The sequence below is a fragment of the Hypanus sabinus genome, unplaced genomic scaffold (genome assembly GCF_030144855.1).
Source record: "Hypanus sabinus isolate sHypSab1 unplaced genomic scaffold, sHypSab1.hap1 scaffold_1552, whole genome shotgun sequence".
In the NCBI taxonomy this organism is placed as follows: Eukaryota; Metazoa; Chordata; class Chondrichthyes; order Myliobatiformes; family Dasyatidae; genus Hypanus; species Hypanus sabinus.
The window spans coordinates 54,919-77,082 of record NW_026779629.1 but is presented as its reverse complement, the minus strand read 5'-3'; the positions used below and the strand labels follow the sequence as shown (position 1 = coordinate 77,082).

General features: G+C 47.3%; 1 protein-coding gene across 1 annotated transcript; it reads right to left on the bottom strand.

Moving 5' to 3' along the window:
- Positions 1 to 1,393: 1,393 nt before the first annotated feature.
- LOC132387139 (oxidized low-density lipoprotein receptor 1-like) lies at positions 1,394 to 20,650 on the bottom strand (the record flags this gene model as incomplete). Its single annotated transcript, XM_059959488.1, has 8 exons — positions 20,584 to 20,650; positions 20,396 to 20,467; positions 19,048 to 19,167; positions 14,029 to 14,145; positions 8,172 to 8,366; positions 6,710 to 6,852; positions 6,187 to 6,251; positions 1,394 to 1,446 (listed from the first exon to the last, which is right to left on the bottom strand). Coding segments are annotated over exons 1-8 (832 nt in total), but the record flags the coding sequence as incomplete, so codon positions are not given.
- Between the last annotated feature and the right edge of the window lie 1,514 nt (positions 20,651 to 22,164).

Sequence of the window (22,164 nt, the reverse complement as noted above, 5' to 3'; positions counted from 1 at the left end):
TCACCTCTCCCCCTTTCTACCCATAATTCTATATAAACACAGAGAGAGGGAGACGTGCAGAGGGGGGAGTGGGTTAATGGAACCGTGGAAGATCTGTAGGGGATGGAGCAGGTCAGGGAGACGGAGAGAGGAGCTGGGGAACGAGCAGATAACGGAGACGGCGCGGAGTGTAGGGGACGGAGGGGTGATGGAGGCGTGGTGTGTGGAAGAAGATGGTGGCGGCGGAAACGGGGAGGGCTGTAGGGAAATCGTGCATGATGGAGACGAGGATGGTCGTCTGGGAAGGAGGGTTGACGACGAACAGGAGACTGAAAACTCAATGAACCAGGAACACCTTCTTCCCCTCCGCCAGCATATTCTTGAACACAACAGCACCACCTCCACTTTTTGCGGCATTTATTAGCTTTATGCATTTGACATTAATTTTACACATTTGCGCCCTACTGATTCTTCAGTCGAACAAATCTCAGGCCGTCTAAGTCACAGATAATAAAACAGACCATGAATCCGGTAGAAAAGATGCGATACAGGTGGACAGGACATTTGACACGCTGGCCTTCATCCGTCAGGACACTGAGTCCGGGAGTCGGAGGTCACGTTGCAGTTGCAGATGACGTCGGTCAGGCCGCACTTGGAGTATGGAGTTCAGTTCTGCTTGCCTTGCTCTAAGAGAAATCTCAACGAACTGGAATGATTGCACTGGGAGATTTCCGAGGATGCTACCGGGAGAGGAGGGACTGAGATATGGAGCGAGGTTGGGAATTCTGTGACTTTTTTCGGTGACCTTACAGAGGTGTACAAAGTCACGGGGGACACAGATACGGCGAATGCGCGCTCTCTATTTCCCTCGCACTGGGGTATCGAGAACATTAACGCACATGATTGAGGCGAGAGTAGCTAAAGATAGAAGCGTGGAGCGAGTTTGGGTAGACAAAAGAGACACAATGGGAATGGGGAGATGGGTACAGACGGAGGAGAGAATCTAGGGAGAGACCGGGAACGGAAGCCGGAATTGGGGGAGAGGGAGGCAAGAAACCAGGGTGAAGAAAACGGGGATGAAACAGAGGAAGCGGGAGTGGAGAAGGCTGAGGGGGAGTCTTTAGACGGACGAGGATACAGAGAGGGTAAGATGGTGACTAAGATTGTGATAGAAGGAAAGAGCAGGATATGGTAAGTGTGAGGGGCAGCGGCGCGGAAAGGGTAGTGAGAGTGGTTAAGAGAAATGGAGGAGAAAGAGGGTTTTATCATTATATTTAACTCGGTCCCACTGGTTGGTGACAGAGACCCTGGATCTTTTCAGAAATATCCGGGCACAAAGGTGCAGACTTCTCACAGATGAAGCGGGTACGAACCTGATCGCAAGGTTTATTCTCACTGTACGGTGTACATTTACCGCATTCAAAATCTCCACCGTTAATCCGGCCCAAGGCATTCGAAGCCACTTCTCTGTCAAAGAGGGGTAAACAATTTCAACGCACCTCCAGCAGTCAGTCCCCAAAACCACAGATACCCTCCCTCGCCTTTGACCTGTAGCACCACAACATCTCCCACAACCCCACTTTCCAAACACAGCCCTGTGTCAGTCTGCAGAATACTCCCACTGACCCACTCTCTCCCTGCACCCCTGTGTCAGTCACCAAAGTAATCCCTTGCCCCACTCTCTACCTATAGATCGGTGTCAGAGACCAGAATAATAAGAGTACCAAACCTGCTTCTCACATGCCCGTGTCAATCCACAAAATATTCCCACAGCGCCAGTCCCCCCAAGGCCCCATGTCAGTCCTCGAAATGCTTTCACTGCTTTACTATCTCCCCATAGGCCTATCCTTTGAGCCTAAGTACTCCCATCCCACAGATCAGTGTCAGTCCAAACTATACTCACAGCCTGACTCTCTCCCCACTCTCCCGTGCCTGTCCCCGAAATAATCCCACTCCTCAACCCTCTTCTTAGAGACCTGTGTCAGTCAACAAAACATCTCCTGCTTCCCATGCTCTCCGGACGGACGTCTCTCTGTACCCATAGTGCTCCCACGGAAACATTTTCTCCCCGCAGATCTGTGTCTGTTCCCAAAGTACACCCATCCCTCAATCTCTCCCCACAGACATGTGCCAGGCCCCAAAGTGCTTCCATTACCTCTCTCTCTCCGACAACCTGGGTCAGATCCCAAAAGAGCTCCATAGCTGTTCCCTCACCTCAAGGCCCCGTGCGAGTCCCCACAATATTCCCAATGCCTAGCCTTCTCCCTAAAGATATGTGCCAACCACCTAAAGACTCGCACTTCTCACTCTCGTCCCTCCGACCATGTCAGATTCCACATTTGGAGATGGAATTCTGAGTATCAGAGCGGGTGTGCGGCGGGAGCCATTTTGATTTTTTCTGCTTCTGATCGCGGTTAAGAGAGGCAGGATTGCTCAGACGTGTGACGTTGGGCATTGAAGCGACCGATATTTAAATAGAAAACAGCCTTATGCAGCGGGCAGCGTCGTTTTGCTGGCAGCGGAGTGAGCCGGGAGCAGAGTGAAAGCGAAAGGGCTTTGGCTCAAAGGGCTCAGGTGGATTCTGGCGAGGGAAGGTAGAATTAGCTTTTAATTGTTACTGTTATTTGAGGAAACGGTTGATTCCGAGTGTGAGGGCAGATTATTGTTCTCGGTGTCGGATGTGCGAGGTCTTGGAGACTCCTTGTCTCCGGGACGTGTACATCTGCTCCAGGTGCGCAGAGCAGCAGATCCTAAGCGACTGTGATAGGGAACTGGATCTGTAGATTCATGACCTTCGTCTGGTCAGTGAGAGGGAGAAGATGATAGAGATGTGTTACAGGCAGGTGGTCACACCAGGGCCACGGGAGGCAGACAGGTGGGTCACGGTTTGGAGAGGCAAGGGGAGGAGTCAAGTACTAGAGAGTACACCAGTGGCTGTACCCCTTGACAATAAGTATTCCTGATTGAGTACTGTTGGGGGGGGGCAACCTACCTGGGGGTAACGACAGTGGCCGTGCCACCGGCACAGAGTCCGGCCCTGTAGCTCAGAAGCCTAGGGAAAGGGAGGGAAAGGAAGAGGAAGGCAGCAGTAATCGGGGACTCGATAGTTAAGTGGACAGATGGGCGATTCTGTGGACGCAGTCAGGAGACCCGGATGGTAGTTTGCCTCCCTGATGCCAGGGTCGGGGATGTTTCGGATCGCGTCCATGATATCCAGATTTGGGAGTGTGAGGAGCCAGAGGTCGTGGTACATATAGGTAACAATGACATAGATAGGACAAGGGAAGAGTTCCTGCACGGAGAATATAGGGAGCTAGGAAGGGAGTGCCTGTGCCACGTGACAGTGAGAGAAGGAATGGAATGAGGTGGAGAATAAATTCCTGGCTGAAGGATTGGAGCAGTGGTCAAGAGTTCAACTTTCTGAATCACTGGGACCGCTTTTAGGGCAGGTGCGACCTGTACAAAAAGGATGGGTTACATTTGAATCCAGGGGGACAAATATCCTGGCCGGGAGATTTGCTAAGGCTACTGGGGAGATTTTAAACTAGAATGGTTGGAGGGTGGGAATCAATTTGCAGAGACTAGGAGAGAGGAGATTAGGTCACAAATAAAGAAAGCTTGTAGACACTGTGTGAGGGAGGATAGGTAGGTGACAGAGAAGGGGAGCACTCAGACCGAAGATGTAGGGGAGAAGGAAGAAAATGATAACACAGTTGTTTGAGACGTTAAGGATAAACAGAGAGGAAGAGGTTTTTTAAAAGGAGAGTTTTTTAAATGCATCTATTTTAATGCTCGGAGCATTGTATGAAAGGTGGATGAGCTTAGAGCATGGATGGATACCTGGAAATATGATGTTGTAGCAATTAGTGAAACATTGTTTCAGGAGGGGTGTGATTGGCAACTAAATATTCGTGGATTTCGCTGCTTCAGGTGTGATTGAATCGGAGGTGTTGCATTGCTTGTCAGAGAAAATATTACAGCTGTGGTTAAGCAGGATAGATTAGAGGCCTCGTCTAGGGAGGCTATCTGGGTGGATTTGAGGAATGGGAAAGGTGTAGTAACAATTCTATACCACCTAACGGGGACCGAGAATTGGAGGAGCAAATTGGTTAGGAGATAGCAGATACTTGTAGTAAGCACCCAGGATGTGATTGTGGGAGATTTTAATTTTCCACATATAGAAAGGGAAACACATTCTGAAAAAGGGCTGGATGGTTTGGAGTTGTATAATGTGTGCAGTATAGCTTTTTTTGCAGTAATACATAGAGGTACCAACCAGAGAAGGGGCAGTGTCGGATCTGCTGTTCGGGAATGAGATATATCAGGTGACGGAGGTATGATTTGGAGATCACTTCGGGTCCAAAAGTCACAATACCATTATTTTAAATTTAGTTATGGAGAAGGATAGGACTGGACCCAGAGCTGAGATTTTTGATTGGAGATAGGCTAACTTTGAGGAGATGCGAAAGGATTTAGGAGTGGATTGGAACAATAACTGGGCCTCTGACGGTAATATTTAAAATGTCATTAGGAACGGGGATGCTGCCAGAGGATTGGTGTATTACTCATGTGGTTCCGCTGTTTAAAACGAGTTATAAGAGGAAACCTAGCTAGTATAGGCCTGTCGGTTTGACGTCAGTGGTGGGTAAGATAATGGGGACAAGGCAGGGACTATGGGGACAAGGCATGGACAGGGTATTGATAGTGAATTATTAGCCATGATCTCAGAATGGCGGTGCAGACTCGAGGGGCCGAATGGTCTACTTCTGCACCTATTGTCTATTGTCTCTTGTCTATTCTTGGACATGGTATATATAATTATCTGGATAGACAGTGTCTGATTAGGTGCAGTCAACATGGATTCGTGCGTGGAACGTCATGTTTACTATTTCTTATTGAGGTTTCTGAAGAGGTTTCTAGGAAGCTGACGATGGTAAAGCAGTTGATTTTGTCTACATGGACTTCAGTAAGGCCTTTGACAAGGCCCTTGACGGAAGGACAGTTAGAAAGGTTAAATAGTTAAGTATTTATATTGAAATAGTAAAATGGATTCAATAGTGGTTGGTTGGGAGATGCCAGAGAGCAGCGGTGGATAACTGTTTGTCAGGTTGGAGGCCGGTGACTAGTGGTGTCCCTCAGGGATCTGTGCTGGATCCAATGCTGTTCTTCATATCTATTAACGATCTGGATGGTGGGGTAGTAAATTGGATTAGTAAATATGCAGATGTTGCTAAGATAGGTGTCGTTGTGGATAATGAAGTATGTTTTCAAAGCTTTCAGAGTGATTTAGGCCAGCTGGAAGATGGCAAATGGAGTTTAATGCTGATAAGCGTGAGGTGCTACTTTTCGATAGGACTCATCAAAATAGGACATACATGGTAAATGGTAGGGCACTCAAGAATGCTGTAGAACCGAGTGATCTAGGAATAATGGTGCACAGTTGCCTGAAGGTGGAATCTCATGTGGATAGGATGGTGAAGAAAACTTTTGGTATGCTGGCCTTTATAAATCATGCAATGGGTATCAGAGTTGGGATGTAATGTTAAAATTGTACAAGGCATTGGTGAGGGCAAATTTGGAGTTCTGTGTACTGCTCTGTCAGAGAATTATGGGAAAGATGTCAAAAAATAAATAGAGTACCGACGAGATTTCTGGAACGTAACCAATGTTTCAGCACGTATTTTACCGGGAAAGGTTGAACAAGTTAGCTCTTTATTCTTTGGAGAGTAGAAGGTTGAGGGGGGAATTGACAGAGGGATTTAAGATTACAAGGGGAATAGGTATATTTAACGCAGATAGGCTTTTACTACTGAGAGTAAGGGAGATTCAAACAAATCGACATGAGTTGAGAGTTAATAGGCAAAAGTTTAGGGGCAACACAAGGGGAAAGTTCTTTACTCAGAGAGTGGTAGCTGTGTGGAACAAGTTTCCAGTAGATTGCAGAGGCAGGTTTGATTTTGTCTTAAAAAAATAAAATGCCCCGATTCCCCATTTTCTCCCTACAGACCTTGTCAGTCTCCAAACTCATGCCAATGCACATTCCCTTTAGCCAACCATGTCTGACCACAAACTAATCCCACTGCACACAAAATTCCCGCAGCCTGTGCCAGTCCCCAAAATAAATCCACTGCCCACTCGCCTCTCGCAACCTGTATCAATTCGACGGCCCACTTTCTTCTCAGAAACTTGCAAGACCCCAAATCTCACCCGTCTTTGCATTTTCCAATCCAATATGAAATGCCTTGGTCGTGGACAGCTTTGCTAATAAAAATCTGTGAAATTAAATTGCTATCATTAATGATTGAATTCGAGCAAAATTTAAGGAGAGTACCTTTATGTCCGACTCCAGGAGAGTGTGAAGAGATGGTGTTAAAGGAGCTTAATTCTGTGTCTCACAACAGGAGAAAATCATGGTACGGTGTGGAGGGCCTCACTCTGTGTCTGACGCCCGGGAGTGTGTGATGAGACGGTATGGAGGGAGCGCTTTGTGTCCTACCACGGGAGTGTGTAATGTGACGGTGTGGAGGGAGCTTCATTCTGTGTCTGATCCAGGAAATGTGTGATAGGATAGTGTGGAGGAAATTCTCTCCATTTCTGGCACTGGAAGTGTGTGCTGGGACTAGAAGGGGGGAGCTTCACCTTGTGCCTGACCCTGGAAGTGTGTGATCAAACGGTGTGGAGGGAGCTTCACTCTGGTGTGGATAAATCTTCCGTCGATCATGACACGTACCTCTTCTTCCGCTGAATTTATTTCAAGAAGTTTAGAATCAGTGCTCAAACAATACTCTTTCGCCTCTTTGTAGTAATATTTAAACGTGGATATAAAATAACACCCGTCTTCATTTCTGATCCATTCCTGGGAAAACGTTTGCTCTGAAAGTTAGGAACAAGGAGCAGTGAATCTCCCTGCATACTGTCCATTACATCCGCTGCGTGTCAGACACAGAAAGAGGATCCCTCCTCACCGGCCCATCACACACAACTGGTCAAATACAGAATGAAATACCATCCTCAAAAGTCCCTTGAAAATTCCGAACAAGTAAAAGTCAATCGCCTACATCCACCGGAAGACAGACATAGAATACAATCTCTGCACACCGTCCCGTCACACTCTCGGGGTCAGGTACAAAGTGAAACTTCCTCCACATCGTCCCATCACACAATCCTGGGCTTGGACACAGTGTTAATCTCCCACCAGACTTTCTCAACACACAATCCAGTTATCAGAAACAGAGTGAATCTCCCTCCAAACCATCCAATCACACACTTCCGGGGTTAGACACAGAGTGAATCTCCCTCCACATCATCCAATCACACACTCCCAGGATCAGACAGAGACAATCTCCCTTCACACCGTCCCATCCAAAACTTCTGGGATCATACTCGCAATGAAAGTACACAAATTTGGGTTCCGCACAGAATGTCCCGTCACACACTCTCGGGGACAGACGAAGAATGAAGCTCTTGTCTCATGGTCTTATCATACTCTCCCGGTGTCAGACACAGTGATGCTTCTTCCCAACTGTTCCAACACACACGACCGGGGTCAGACACAGAATGAAGCTTTCTCTCCACCACACTATCAGACACTCCTTTGGTCAAACATGGAGTGAAGCTCCCTGCACCCTGTCCCATCACACAATGCTGCGGAAAAAACACAGAGTTAGCCTCCATCAACACTTCCCCAACACACCTCTCGTGATCAAATTCGAAATGAAACACTCTCTGCACCATCCCGCCGCATACTCCATTGGTCAGACACAGTAACACAGATGCTCCTTCTGCACGGTAGCATCAAATCGGACAGGGGTCAGAAAACGAGAAAAGACACCCCCCACACCGTCCAATCACACAGTCCCGGGGTCAGACACAGTGACGCTGGATCCATACTGTCCCATCAGACATTCCCGGAGTGAGACATCGAGTGAAGCTGTAATGTTACGTCTCACAATCTCGTGTTCAGACACAGAGTAAATCCACCTCCACAACGTCCCATCACACTCTCCTGGATTCAGTGACAGTGTGAAACTTCCTCCACGCAGCCCCATCACACACTTACGGGGTCAAACACAGAGTGAATCACCCACCAATCCATCACCATACACTTCCGATGTCAAGCACAGAGTGACGCCTCCTCTCTCCATGCCTGCCCTGTGATGAGGAGCGGGTGAAAGAGGGGGATGATGCCTCACCTCTTCTGCTGGTCAAAAATTCACAGATTTGAGCTTTGGTCTCATTGACAGATCTGTACTTCGTTTCCATCTCAGTGAACTGGTTACGGAGAGTGGACCGATTACAGTTGAGTGCGGAGAGCATGGATTGAAGGGTTGATTTTAACTCATGGTAGTCTCGGTCAGAAGTGACCTTAGATTGATGAATCTGTGACACTGAGAGAGATGGTGAGGGATGTTTAGTGTTTACTGTGATACGTGATTCAGCGTCACGGTACCATATAACCATATAACTATATAACAATCACAGCACGGAAACAGGCCATCTCGGCCCTCCTAGTCCGTGCCGAACTATTAATCTCACCAAGTCCCAACTACCCGCACTCAGCCCAGAACCCTCCCCTCCTTTCCTGTCCAGATACCTATCCAATTTTACCTTAAATGACACAACTGAACTGGCCTCTACTACTTCTACAAGAAGCTCATTCCGCACAGCTATCACTCTCTGAGTAAATAAATATCCCCTCGTGTTTCCCTTAAACTTCTGCCCCCTAACTCTCAAATCATGTCCTCTCGTTTTAATCTCCCCTACTCTCAGTGGAAACAGCCTATTCATGTCAACTCCATCTATCCCTCTCAAAATTTTAAATACATCAATCAAATCCCCCCTCAACCTTCTGTGCTCCAATTAATAGAGGCCTAACTTGTTCAACCTTTCTCTGTAACTTAAGTGCTGAAACACAGGTAACATCCTAGTAAATCGTCTCTGCACTCTCTCTAATTTATTGATATCTTTCCTATAATTCGGTGACCATAACTGCACACAATAATCTAAATTTGGCCTTACCAAAGCCTTGTACAATTTTAACATTACATCCCAACGTCTGTACTCAATGCTCTGATCTATAAAGGCCAGCGTTCCAAAAGCCTTCTTCACCACCCTATCTACATGAGACTCCACCTTCAGGGAACTATGCACTGTTATTCCTAGATCTCTCTGTTCCACTGCATTCCTCAATGCCCTACCATTTACCCTGTATGTTCTATTTGGATTATTCCTGCCAAAATGTAGAACCTCACACTTCTCAGCATTGAAATCCATCTGCCAACGTTCAGCCCATTCTTCCAACCGGCATAAATCTCCCTGCAAGCTTTGAAAACCAACTTCATTATCCACAACACCTCCTACCTTAGTATCATCGGCATATTTACTAAACCAATTTACCACCCCATCATCCAGATCATTTATGTATATTACAAACATCATTGGGCCCAAAACGGATCCCTGAGGCACCCCGTTAGTCACCGGCCTCCATCCCGATAAACACTTATCCACCACTATCTCTGGCATCTCCCATCTAGCCACTGTTGAATCCATTTTATTACTCCAGCATTAATACCTAAAGACTGAACCATCTTAACTAACCATCCATGTGGAACTTTGTCAAAGGCTTTGCTGAAGTCCATACATACTACACCCACTGCCTTACCCTCGTCAACCTTCCACGTAACTTCTTCAAAAAATTCAATAAGATTTGTCAAACATGACCTTCCACGCACAAATCCATGCTGGCTACTCCTAATCAGATCCTTTCTATCCATATAATTATTAATACTATCTCTAAGAATACTTGCCATTAATTTACCCACCACTGATGTCAAACTGACAGGTCTATAATTGCGAGACTTACTTCTAGAACCCTTTTTAAACAATGGAACCACATGAGCAATACACCAATCCTCCGGCACAATCCCCGTTTCTAATGACATCTTAAAGATCTCCGTCAGAGCTCCTGCTATTTCTACACAAACTTCCCTCAAGGTCCTGGGGAATATCCTGTAAGGACCCGGAGATGTATCCACTTTTAAATTTCTTAAATGCGCCAGTATTCCACCTCTTTAATTGTCATAGGATCTATAACTTCATTACTTGTTTCCCACACCTTACACAATTCAATATCCTTCTCCTGAGTGAAAACCGAAGAGAAGAAATCGTTCCAAATCTCTCCCATCTCCCTCGGCTCCACACATAGCTGACCAATTTGATTCTCTAAGGGGCCAATTTTATCCCTCACTATCCTCTTGCTTTTTAATATAACTGCAGAATCCTTTCGGATTTACTTTCAGCTTATTTGCCAAACCAACCTCGTATCTTTTTTTAGCTTTTCTAATCTCTTTCTTAAGATTCCTTTTACATTCTTTATATTCCTCGAGCAATTCCTTTACTCCATGCTGCCTATATCTATTGTAGACATCCCTCTTTTTCCGAACCAAATTTCTAATATCCCTTGAAAGCCATGGTGCTTACAAACCTTTAGCCTTTCCTTTCAACCTAAAAGGAACATAAAGATTCTGTACCCTCATAATTTCACCCTTAAATGATCTCCATTTCTCCATTGCATCCTTCCCAAAAAACAACTTGACCCAATCCACTCTCTCTAAATCTCTTCGCATCTCCTCAAAGTTAGCCTTTCTCCAATCAAAAATCTCAACTCTAGGTCCTGTCGTGTCCTTCTCCATAATTATATTGAAGCTAATGCTATTCTGATCACTGGACCCGAATTGCTCCCCAACACATACATCTGTCAGCTTACCTATCGCATTCCCTAACAGGAGATCCAACACTGGCCCATCTCTAGTCGGTACTTATATGCATTGTTGCAAAAAAACTATCCTGCACACATTTCACAAACTCAAAACCATCCAGGCCTTTTACAGAATGAGCTTCCCAGTCTACGTGTGGAAAATTAAAATCTCCCTCAATCACCAACTTGTGTTTGGTACAAATATCTGCTATCTCCTTACGCATTTGCTCTTCCAACTCATGCTCCCCATTAGGTGGCCTATAATACACTCCTATCAGTGCTACTACACCCAATTCCTCAATTCTTCCCAAATAGCCTCCCTAGAGGAGCTCTCTAATCTATCCTTCCAAAGCACCGCCATAAGATTTTCTCGGACAAGCAAAGTAACACCTCCTCATCTGGCCCCTCCTACTCTATCACACCTGAAGCAACTAAATCCAGGAATATTTAGTTGCCAATCACACCCTTCCTGCAACCATGTTTCACTAATAGCTACAACATCATAATTCCAGGTATCAATCCACGCATTAAACTCATCCACCTTTCTTACAATGCTCCTAGCATTAAAATAGATACATTTAAGCCACTCTCCACCCTCTCCTCTCTTTTCATCCCTAACAATGCATTCAAATGTATTATCCATTTCTTTCTTCTCCCCTACAGCTTCGGGCTGAGCGCATCCCTTCTCGATCGCCTGCCTTTCCTCCCTCACACAATGTCTATTTACTTGCTCTACTGGTGAACTAATCTCCTCTCTCATGGTTTCCTCAAATTGATTCCCGCCCCCCCCCCCCCATCTTACTAGATTATACTCTGCCCTGTAGCCCTGGCAACCTCCCCGCTAGGATATTGGTCCCCCCAGGATTCAAGTGTAATCCGTACTTCTTGAACAGATCATGCCTGCCCCAGAAGAGGTCCCAATGAACCAGAAACTTGAGTCCTTGCCCCCTGCTCCAATCCCACATCCACGCATTCATCCTCCACCTAATTCTATTCCCACTCTCACTGTCGCGTGGCACAGGCAGTATTCCCGAGATTACTACCTTTGCGGACCATTTTCTTAACGGCCTTCCTAACTCCCTATACTCTCATTCCAGGATCTCTTCCCCTTTCCTACCTATGTCATTGGTACCTACATGTACCACGACCTCTGGCTCCTCACCCTCCCACTTCAGGATATCTTGGACGCGATCAGAAACGTCCCGAACCCTGGCACCAGGTAGGCAAATTACCATCCGGGACTCCCGTTCACCTCCACAGAACCGCCTGTCTGAACCCCTGACTATCGAGTCCCCTATTACTATGGTCCACTTTCTTCTATCACTACCCTTCTGAGCTACAGGGCCGTCCTCTGTGCCGGAGACCCGGCCGCTGTCATTTCCAACAGGAAGGCTGCCCCCCCCCCCCAACAGAACTCAAACATGAGTCCTTATTGTCAAGGGGTACAGCCACTGGGGTACTCTCTAGTACCTGCCTCTTCCCCTTCCTGACCGTGACCCACCTATCTGCCTCCCGCGGCCCCGGACTGACCACTTGCCTGTAACTCCTCTCAATCACCTCCTCACTCTCCCTGACCAGGCGATGTCATCGAGCTGCAGCTCCAGTTCCCTAACTCGGCCCTTCAGGAGCTGCAGTTCGGTGTAACTGGCGCAGATGTGGACGTCCGGGCGGCTCGGAGACTCCAGGACCTCGATATCCGACACCGAGAACAACAAGCTGCCCTCACACTCATACTTCCCAAATAACTGAAAAATAACAAGAACTAAAAGATAAGCCTACTCTGCCCTCATCAGCCTATGCCCCCTGAGCCCAAGCCCTACACTCTGCTCCCGGCACACTCCGCTGCCAGCAAACGAAGCTGCCCGCTTCTTAAGGCTGCGTTCTTTTTATATCTTCCCTCCTTCCCATGCCTCCTCACGCGCCTGCGCAGTCCCGCCTCTCAGAACTCCGATCGCAGACGCAGTTGGACAATTTGAAAATGGCCGCCGCCGCATTTCCTCTCAAAGCCTCGCTGTCCTCTTCCAAAAGAGAACTACCTCACTAAGTCTCTCCTTTTTTATATCTTCCCTCTTTCCCAGGCCTCCTCACGCGCCTGCGCAGTCCCGCCTCTCAGAACTCCTATCTGAGACGCTATTGGACAATTTAAAAATGGCCGCCGCCGCACTGCCTCTCAAAGCCTCGTTGTCCTCTTCCAAAAGATTACCATTTAATACCGAACGGTTAACAGAGAGTGTTGCGTCAGTGTCACGGTGAAGGGTGTCACAGTGATGGATGTGCTTGTGGCACAGTGAGAGGCGTTGGCGCCACCTTGTGGGGCGAGTCTGAGTCACGCTGAGGGGTATATCAATGCCCCGCTAAAGGTTTTGTTGTTGTTACTATCGGGGTCTGCGTTACTATCGAGCGGGGCATGTCCGAGTTGCTCTGAGTGGCGTGTCGATGTCGCTGTGATAGGAGTTTTTGTGCCCCGGCGGGAGGTGACCAGGTCACAGTGAAGTGTATCTCGATGTCAAGGCGAAGTATATGTCAGGATGAGGGACCTTGTGGTGTCACGGTGGGTGAAGTATCTGTGTGGGGCGCGCTGTGCTCTCAGAGCGGTGTATGTCTGCGTCACCGTGAGAGACATGTCATGACCACGGTGTGTGTGAGAGGGTCACGCTGAGGTGTGTGTCGCTGTCACCGACCGTACTAAGTCAGTATCATTCTTTGCCTGTGTTCGGGTGAGGTGAGGGTAATTGCCTCAGTGAGCGGTGCATCGGTGTTATGTTAAGGGGTGATACTGTCTCGGTAAGGGGTATTACAGTGACGTGTGAGTCTTTGTCACGATGCGGTGCAGAGCGGATCACGCTGAAGAGCGTGAAGGTGTCTCGGTGTACGGTACCTCAGTGTCACGGTAAAGAGCGTGTCGGTGTCATGTGAGGTGTGTTTCGGTGTCGTCTTGAGGAGTTTATCAGTGACACGGGCAGGGGCTTGCCGATATTACAGTGAGGGGTGCGTTGCTGTCAGTGTGAAAGCCACGTGTGTGTCACAGCGATGTTTGTGTCAGTGTCGCGGTCAGGACTGTATCTCTGTCTCGTTGAAGGTCGTGACCGTGCTACGGCAACAACATTGTTGATGTTATGGTGAATGTTATGGTGGTCAGGACGAGTCTTGATTATGTTACGGTAAAGGCCGTGTTTTTATTACGGTTCGAGTGTGTCCATGTTTTGGTGATGCGTTTTAAACTGTGTTACAGTGAGGGGCGCGTGGGTGTCAATATTTAGGGTCTGACTCCACCGGGAGACCGTTCCACTCACCATGGATCGAGAGACCAGTCACTATCACGATGAGGGCGGCTGTGACTAGGCAGAGTAGGCAGATCAGACGGTGCGGTCTGTTTCCGATCTTCATTTTCGACTGCTGTTCATCCGCAGCTGTGGAGAGAGAAGACGACCATACAACCATAAGATATAGTGGCAGAAGTAGGCCATTCGGGCCATCGAATCTGGTCCGCCATTCAATCGTGGCCTGATCTAATACTAGTCATCCCCACTCCTCTGCCTTCTTCCTATACCCTTTGAAACGCCGCCTCGTCAAGAACCTACCTCTCTCTGCCTTAAATGCACCCAGTGACTTGGCTTCCGCAGCTGCTCGTGGTAACAAATTCCACAGATTTACCTCCCTCTGACTAAAGTAATTTCTCTGCCTCTCATTTTTAAACGTACGACCTTCAATCCTGAAGTTGTGTCCTCTTGTCCTGGAATCCCTTACCACAGAAAGTAACAGTTCCATATCTAGTGTGTGCAGGAATTTTAACATTTAGGATTTTATATGAGATCCTCGCTCATTCTCCTGAACTCCAGGGAACACAGCACAAGAGCTGCCAGACATTCTTCATGCGGTAACCCTTTCGTTCCTGGAATTATTCTCGTTAATCTTCTCTGAACCCTCGCTAATGGAAATAAGGAGAAATCATGCTTGAATAATCTTCGGCTATTTTTTGAGGATGTAATTATGAAAATGGTCAAGTGACAGCCGGTGGATGTAGTGTACCTGCACTTTCAGAAAGCCTTTGATAAGGCCCCACATAGGAGATTAGGGGGCAAAATTAGAGCACATGGTATTGGGGGTAGGGTACTAACATGGATATAAAATTGGTTGGCAGACAGGAAACGAAGAGTACTGATAAACGAGTGCTTTTGAGAATGGCAGGTAGTGACTCAAGGGGTACCGAAAGGCTCGGTGCTTGGAGAGCAACTTTTTACAATATGCATTAATGATTTAGATGAAGGGATTAAACGTACCATCAGCGAATTAGCAGACACAAAGCTGGTGGCGGTGTGAAAGATGGGGAGGATGATAGGAGATTGCAGAGTGACTTGGTCAGGTTGGCTGAGCGGGCAGACGCATGGCAAATACAGTTTCATGTGCATAAATGTGAGGTTATCCACTTTGGTGGCAAGAATAGGAAGGGAGATTAATATCTGAATGGTGTCAAGTTAGGAAAAGGGGAAGTACAACGAGATCTGGGTGTTTTTGTACATAAATCACTGAAAGTAAACATGCAGGTACACCAGGCAGTGAAGGAAGCTTATGGCACGTTAACCTTCATATCAAGGAGAGTAGAGTATCGGAGCAAAGAGATCCTTCTGCAGTTATACAGGGCCCTGGTGAGTCCACAGCTGGAGCATTGTGTTCAGTTTTGGTCTCCAAATTTGAGGAAGGACATTTTTGATATTCAGGGAGTGCAGCGTACGTTCATGAAGTAAATACCCGGGGTGGCGGGACTGTCATATGTTGAAAGATTGGAGCGACAGGGCTTGTATACACTGGAATTTAGAAGAATGAGAGGGGATATGATTGAGGCTTATAAGATTATTAAGGGATTGGACAGGTTAGAGGCAGGAAACATGTTCCCGATCTTTGGGGAGCCCAGAACCTGAGGCCACAGTTTAAGAATAAGGGGTAAACCATTTTGAACGGAGTTGAGGAAAAACACTTTCACCCAGCGAGCTGAGGATATATGGAATGCTCTCCCTCGGAAGCAGTGGAGGCCAATCCTCTGGATCCATTCAAGAAAGAGTTAGATAGAGCTCTTAAAGATAGCGGAGTCAAGGGATTTGGGGAGAAAGCAGGAGCGGGGTACTGATTGCGAATGATCAAACATGATCACATTGAATGGTGGTTCTGGCTCCAGTGGCCGAATGACCTACTCCTGCATCTATTGGCTATTGACTGTAATATCAGTATAAATATGGAGATTAAAACTGCAAAAAAAATCTATGTGTGGTCTAATGAGTGCATTATGGTGCCTCATAAACACATCCCTGCTCTTATATTCTGTACATCTAGAACTGAATGTTAACATTTCATTCGCTTTCTTCACCACCAACCTAACCTGGAGATTAACCTTCAGGGTACCTTGCACAAATTCTCCCAAGTACCTTTGCATCTCTGCATTTAGAATTTTCTCTACATCTTAATAATAGTCCATTGAATTATTTCATCCACCAAAGTGCATGATCATACACTTTCTAAGATTGTATTTCATTCGCCACTTCTTTGTCCATTTTACTGAACTACCGAAGTCTCTCTATTTCCTCAACACTACTCGCTCCTCCACATATCTGTGTATCATCGGCTGCAGAAAAGGTGGACGCTATGGTGGGATTGTCTAATGAGTCTCTGTTTGTGGAGGTTAGGAACTGGAAGGGGTCAATAAATTTACAGTTTTATTTTATAGGCCGCCCAAGTGTAACAGGGATATTGAGGAGCAGATATGGAAACAGATCCTGGAAATGTTTCATAACAAAATTGACGCGATGGGAGATTTTACTTTCCTAAGTATCGATTGGCATCTCCCTACAACAAGGGGTTTAGATGAGGTGGAGTTTGTTAGCACTGTTCAGGAAGATAGATAAATCTACAAGAGAAGAGGCTGTACTTGATTTGTCATTGGGGAATCAACCTGGCCATGTGTCAGAAATCTCAGTTGGAGAGCATATTTCAGAGAGTGATCATAATTCTATCACCTATACAACGGCACTGAAGAGAGATAGGAGCAGACAAGTTAGAAAAACGTTTAATTGGAGTAGGGGAGTTATGAGGCTATCAGGCAGGAAATTGGAAGCTTAAATAAGAAACAGATGATATCAGTAAAAAGTACGGATGAAATCTGCAAATGATTAGAGGATATTTGTGTGGAGTTCTGCATAGGTACATTCCAATGAGACTGAGAAGATATGGTAAGTTAGAGGAACAGTGGTGTACAAAGGCTGTAATAAATCTAGTCAAGAAGAAAAGAAACAGCTTGCAAAAGGGTCCGAGAGCCAGACAATATTAGAGATCTAGAGGATTGTACGTCTAACAAGAAAGAACTTAAAAGGGAATTTCGGAGAGCCAGAAGGGACCATGTAAAACCTTGGCGGGTAAGATTAAGGAGCTCCCCAAGGGATTGTACAAGTATGAAAAGAGTAAGAGGATAAGCCGTGAAAGAATAGGACCTATCAAATGAGATAGTGGGGAAACTGTGGGTGGAAGCGGAGGTAATAGCGAAGGTACTTCTTGACCACTTCGCTTCAGTATTCACTATGGAAAATAATCTTCTTGACAGTAGCAGCAGACTGAAAAGCTTGAGCACTTAGATATTAAGAATCCGGATGTGCTGGTGATTTTGGAAAGGATCAAGTTGAATAAGTCGCCGGGACCGGATGGCATGTACCTCAAATTACTGTGGAAGGCGATGGAGGAGATTGCTGAGCCTCTGCTGATGATCTTTGTATGATCAATGGGGACGGGAGAGGTTCCGGAGTATTGGAGGGTTGAGGATGTTGTTAAATTATACTCAAGTGAGTCGTACCGCAGTAGTTGTTAAGTTGATGGAGAGAATCCCGAGAGGCAGGACTTTTGAACATTTGGAGAGCTATAACATGATTAGGAGTAGTCAGCATGGCTTTGTCAAGAGGGGGTTGTGCGATACCAGCCTGATTTAATTTTATGAGGATGTGTCTAAACATATTGATGAAGGAAAAGCAGTAGATGTACTGTGTATGGTTTCCAGCAAGGCACTTGATAAGGTACCCCATGCAAGGCCTGTTGAGAAAGTAAAGAAGCTTGGGATCCAATGGGACGTTGCTTTGTGGATCGAGAACCGGCTTGCGCACAGAAGGCGAAGTGTGGATGTAGACGAGTCATATTTTGCATGGAGGCCGGTCACCAGTGTTGTGACTCAGGAATCTGTTCTGGGATCCTTACTCATCGTGATTTTTATAAATGACCTGGATGAGGAAGTGGAGAAATTGGTTAGTATATTTGCAGTTTACACAAAGGTTGAAGGTTTGGTGGATAGTTCGGAGGGCTGTCAGTGGTTACAGTGGGACATTGATGCGATGCACATCTGGGCTGAGAAGTGGCAGATGGAGTTCAACCGAGATAGGTTTGCGGTGGTTCATTTTACTAGGTCAAATATGTTGGCAGAATATAATATTCATTGTAAGACACTTGGCAGTGTGGAAGATTAGAGGGATCTTGGGGTCCGAGTCCCTAGGACGCTCAAAGCATCTGCACAGGTTGTCTCTGCGGTTAAGATGGCCTTCATCAATCGTGGAAGTTAATTTAGGAACCAAGATGTAATGTTGCAGCTCTACAGGACATTGCTAAGTCCCATCTGGAGTTCTATGCTCAGCTCTGGTGGCCTTACTATAGAAAGGATGGGAAAATCGTAGAAACGGTGCAGAGGAAAGTTATAAGGATTTTGCCTGGTTAGGGAGCATGCCTTAAGAGAATAGGTTAAGTGAACTTGGCCTTTTCTCCTTGGAGCGAAGGAGTATGAGTTAGAGCTGACAGAAGTATAAAAGATGATGAGAGGCATTGATCGTTTGGATAGTAAGAGGCTTTCCCCCAGGGCTGAAATGGTTCCTAAAGAGGACACAGTTTTAAGGTGCTGGGGAGTAGTTGCAGAGGAGATGTCAGTGGTAAGTTTTTTTACTCAGAGAGTGGAGGGTGCGTGGAGTGGACTGCTGGCAACGGTGGTGGTGGTGAATACGATAGGGTGTTTTAAGAGGCTTTTAGAGTGATACATGGAGCATAGTAAAATAGAAGGCTTTAGGTAGGGCTAGTAATTTCTAAGGTGGGTACATATTCGGCATAACCTAGTGTGCCAAAGGGCCTGTATAGTGCAGTAGATTTTCTATGTTTCTTCGTTTACCCAGATGGTATACCATCTATGGAACGAGCTGCCAGAGGAAGTGGTCTATTCGGGTACATTAGGAACGTGGAGACTTGGGGGCATGACTTGTGAGACTCTCCAGAATGACGTCAATACAGCGACCACTGACCTATCTGTGCAGTGATTGGCTGCTCGCCGGGCCGCGAGGCGTTGCGGTGATCCTCAGACTCAGCAATGAGGGTATCGTCTTTCGAAAAGTTCAGCTCTGCGTAGGTGGAGGTCAGACCGACTGGGGAGGAGAGACGGAGAATATGAGTGTGTGTGTGTGTGTGAGTGTGTGTGTGTGAGTGTGTGTGTGTGTGTGTGTGTGTGTGAGAGAGAGAGAGAGAGAGAGAGTGAAGTAATGGATGGCAGACGATGAGTGAAGGAACATTGACAGGGGTGAGAGAGAGAGAAAAAGTGGGGAGAGGTAGAAAAGAGGACAAGGTGGACGGGTGAAGAGACAAAGAGTGCGAGAGGGAAAGTGAGAGAGGGGAAAACAGAAGGATAAGAGAAACCGAAGAGAGCGCGAAGCAGAAAGAGGGGAGTGGTGGATAGAGAAAAATAAAGTGTGTGGAGTGGGAATGAGTGGAAAATTGGGGAGGGAGCGAGAGGGGATGGACCTGGAGATAGATTGAGAGAAATAACAGGGAGCGAGAGGATGCGGGAAGAGGAAGAGCGGGAGAGGGCGGTGTGATAGAGGGGCGGTAGAGCGTTTGAAAAGTGAGAGAGAATGAAGTGGCGAGTCGGTAGAAAGAGTGAGATGAGGGAAAGGGTGGGGAGAGTAGGGGTTGAAAGATGGAGAAAGGCAGAATGGCGTAAGGTGAAAGTCGAGACAGAAGGGGAATAGAGGAAGAGAGGTGTGAGAAATCGTGGAGAGAGAGGATGAACGAGGTACGGGCGATAACGGGGGAAAAGAGGGAGAGGGTTAGTGAGGTAGTAGGAGAAAGAGGGCAGCGAGGAGATGGAGAGAGGGAATAGAGACTGGGGTAAGAAAGAGTAGAGTGAGGTTTTAATTTTATATAGCGCCCCTCCCACTGTCCTCTATCCTCATCAGTCCTCCCTCGGTGCTTCCTGCTCTTTGCCATCCCCATAGTTCTCCTTTCTTAATGTCTCCTGCTCAGCACCCCTCCCGCTGTACAACCACCATACCGCACTTCCGATGACATTCGCTCTTTACTGACCCCTCCCACAACACTCTCTCTTCATCCTATTCCATAGGGCTCCCTCTATACTGCCCCTCCCCAGTTCTGTCTTCAATCCCCTACCCCGAGTGCAGGCTCTGCGCCAATCCTCCAACAGATCACCCTCCTCATCGCCTATCCCACCTTTCAGCTGGGGACAGAACAGTGAGCGTGATGGGTTCGTGGGTTCCCTCTGATTAATCGTTAGGGTCAATTGTGCGCCTTCCCTGAGATCTCCCGACAGGAATGAACACATCACCTCAATACAGTCAAACTGACAGAGATGAAACTGACCTCCACCTGTCCGGAACCGGGGAACAGAGATGGTCCTGAGATTAAGTTCCACGTACGATACCTCAGGTTCAGCTGGGGACAGAACAGTGAGAGTCAGTGAGGCTCCCTCCACCCGTCAGATCACACACACCCGGAATCAAACACAGAATTGAGGTCTCTCTACCCCCGTTTTTATCTGACCCACTCACCGTTGGAAGGAGACTGTGCATCCGTTTGTCCGAACTTCACATTTACGTAGGTCTTGCTCTCGTCCATCTTGTACAGGACTCTCTGCGTCTCTGAGCTGAAAACGACCGTTGTCGGAGGAAACCCGTGATGAGAAGGCGGTCAAACCGACACCAGCAAACAGCAGGTGGACAGCTGATAAAGAGAGGAAACGAGAGCAGGGAGAGGAATTGCGGAGAGGACAGAGAATGCGGAAATGGGAGTGCGTTGCTGAGACAGATTAGAGTGGCGGGTGCTGGGAGAATATCGAGAGTGGGGAGAAAGAGAGCAAGGGGTCAGAGGGGAAGATGAGAGATCAGCGGAGAAGCGGTGAGCGGGAGTGTACAGAAAGTCGAGGGGGTGAGAGAAGGGGGAGAGTGTGGAGAGTGATGGAAGCTAAGCGTGACGGAAGTGGGGAAACAGGGGTACGGAGGAGGGATGCAGAGAATAAAGGATAAAGAGATTCGGATAAAGATTGGGAAAGAGGGAGAAAAGAGGCGGTGAAACGGGAGAAAGAGAGGGAGAGCCAGAAAGACAGGAGGCAGAGTGGAGGAGAGAGAAGGGCAGAGAGAGCGCTTCAGTGAGTGAAAAGAGAACCGTGGGGAGGGATGGAGGAGAGGAATATAGGCAAAGGACGAAGAGAGGAAGATAAATAGGAGGAGAAAGAGAATGTCGGAATGATTTCTGTCACTCATACAGAGCCTGTATTTCCCGGGAGATATGCATCCACCGGTGGTTCCTGGTTTGGGCGTTGGTCTGTTCCTGCTCATCGCCGGGGCTCCAGGCCTTCAGTCCGCGAGAAGCCACGACCCCAGGTCAAATCCCGAACACACACCGGAGTAAGCCCACACCGCCCTCCGAGTGAAGTAAACTTCTCCCCTCGAAATAGTGGAGCACTCTCTCTCTCTCTCTCTCTCTCTCTCTCTCTCTCTCTCTCTCTCTCTCTCTCTCTCTCTCTCTCTCTCTCTCTCTCTCTCTCTCTCTCTCTCTCTCTCTCTCTCTCTCTCTCTCTCTCTCTCTCTCTCTCTCTCTCTCTCTCTATCTATCTCGTTCTCCATATTTTCAGCACTCTCCTCTTTTCCCACCATTCCTCTCTCTTTTCTACCTTCCTCCCTTTCTCAACCCTCGCATTAAGAAAAACTTGAGGCATCGTCCATTCGTTCTCGTTTCAGCTCCCAGAAGAACAGCTTCCCTGCTTCTATCTTATCTCTTTTTTAGCTGTTTCTCTAAGATCTCCTCCCTTTCTTTGGATTCCAGTGAGTAGAGCGCCAGGCGACTCAATATTTCTTCATATTCTCTCACTCGCCATCCCCGAAGTGAACCTACTGAGCCTCTTCTGCACCTCCTCCAAGTCGAGTATATCCTTCCTCAAGTAAGGAGACCAGAACTGCCCGCAGCATTCCAGTTGTGGCAACACCAGGACCCTGTACAGTTCCACCATAACCTCCCTGCGCTTTAGCTCAGCCCCTCTCGTAATGAAGGACAACATTTCATTTGCCTTCCTGACAGCCTGCTGCACCTGCAAACCAAACCTTTGTGATTCATGTACAGGTGCTTGTCCGTCC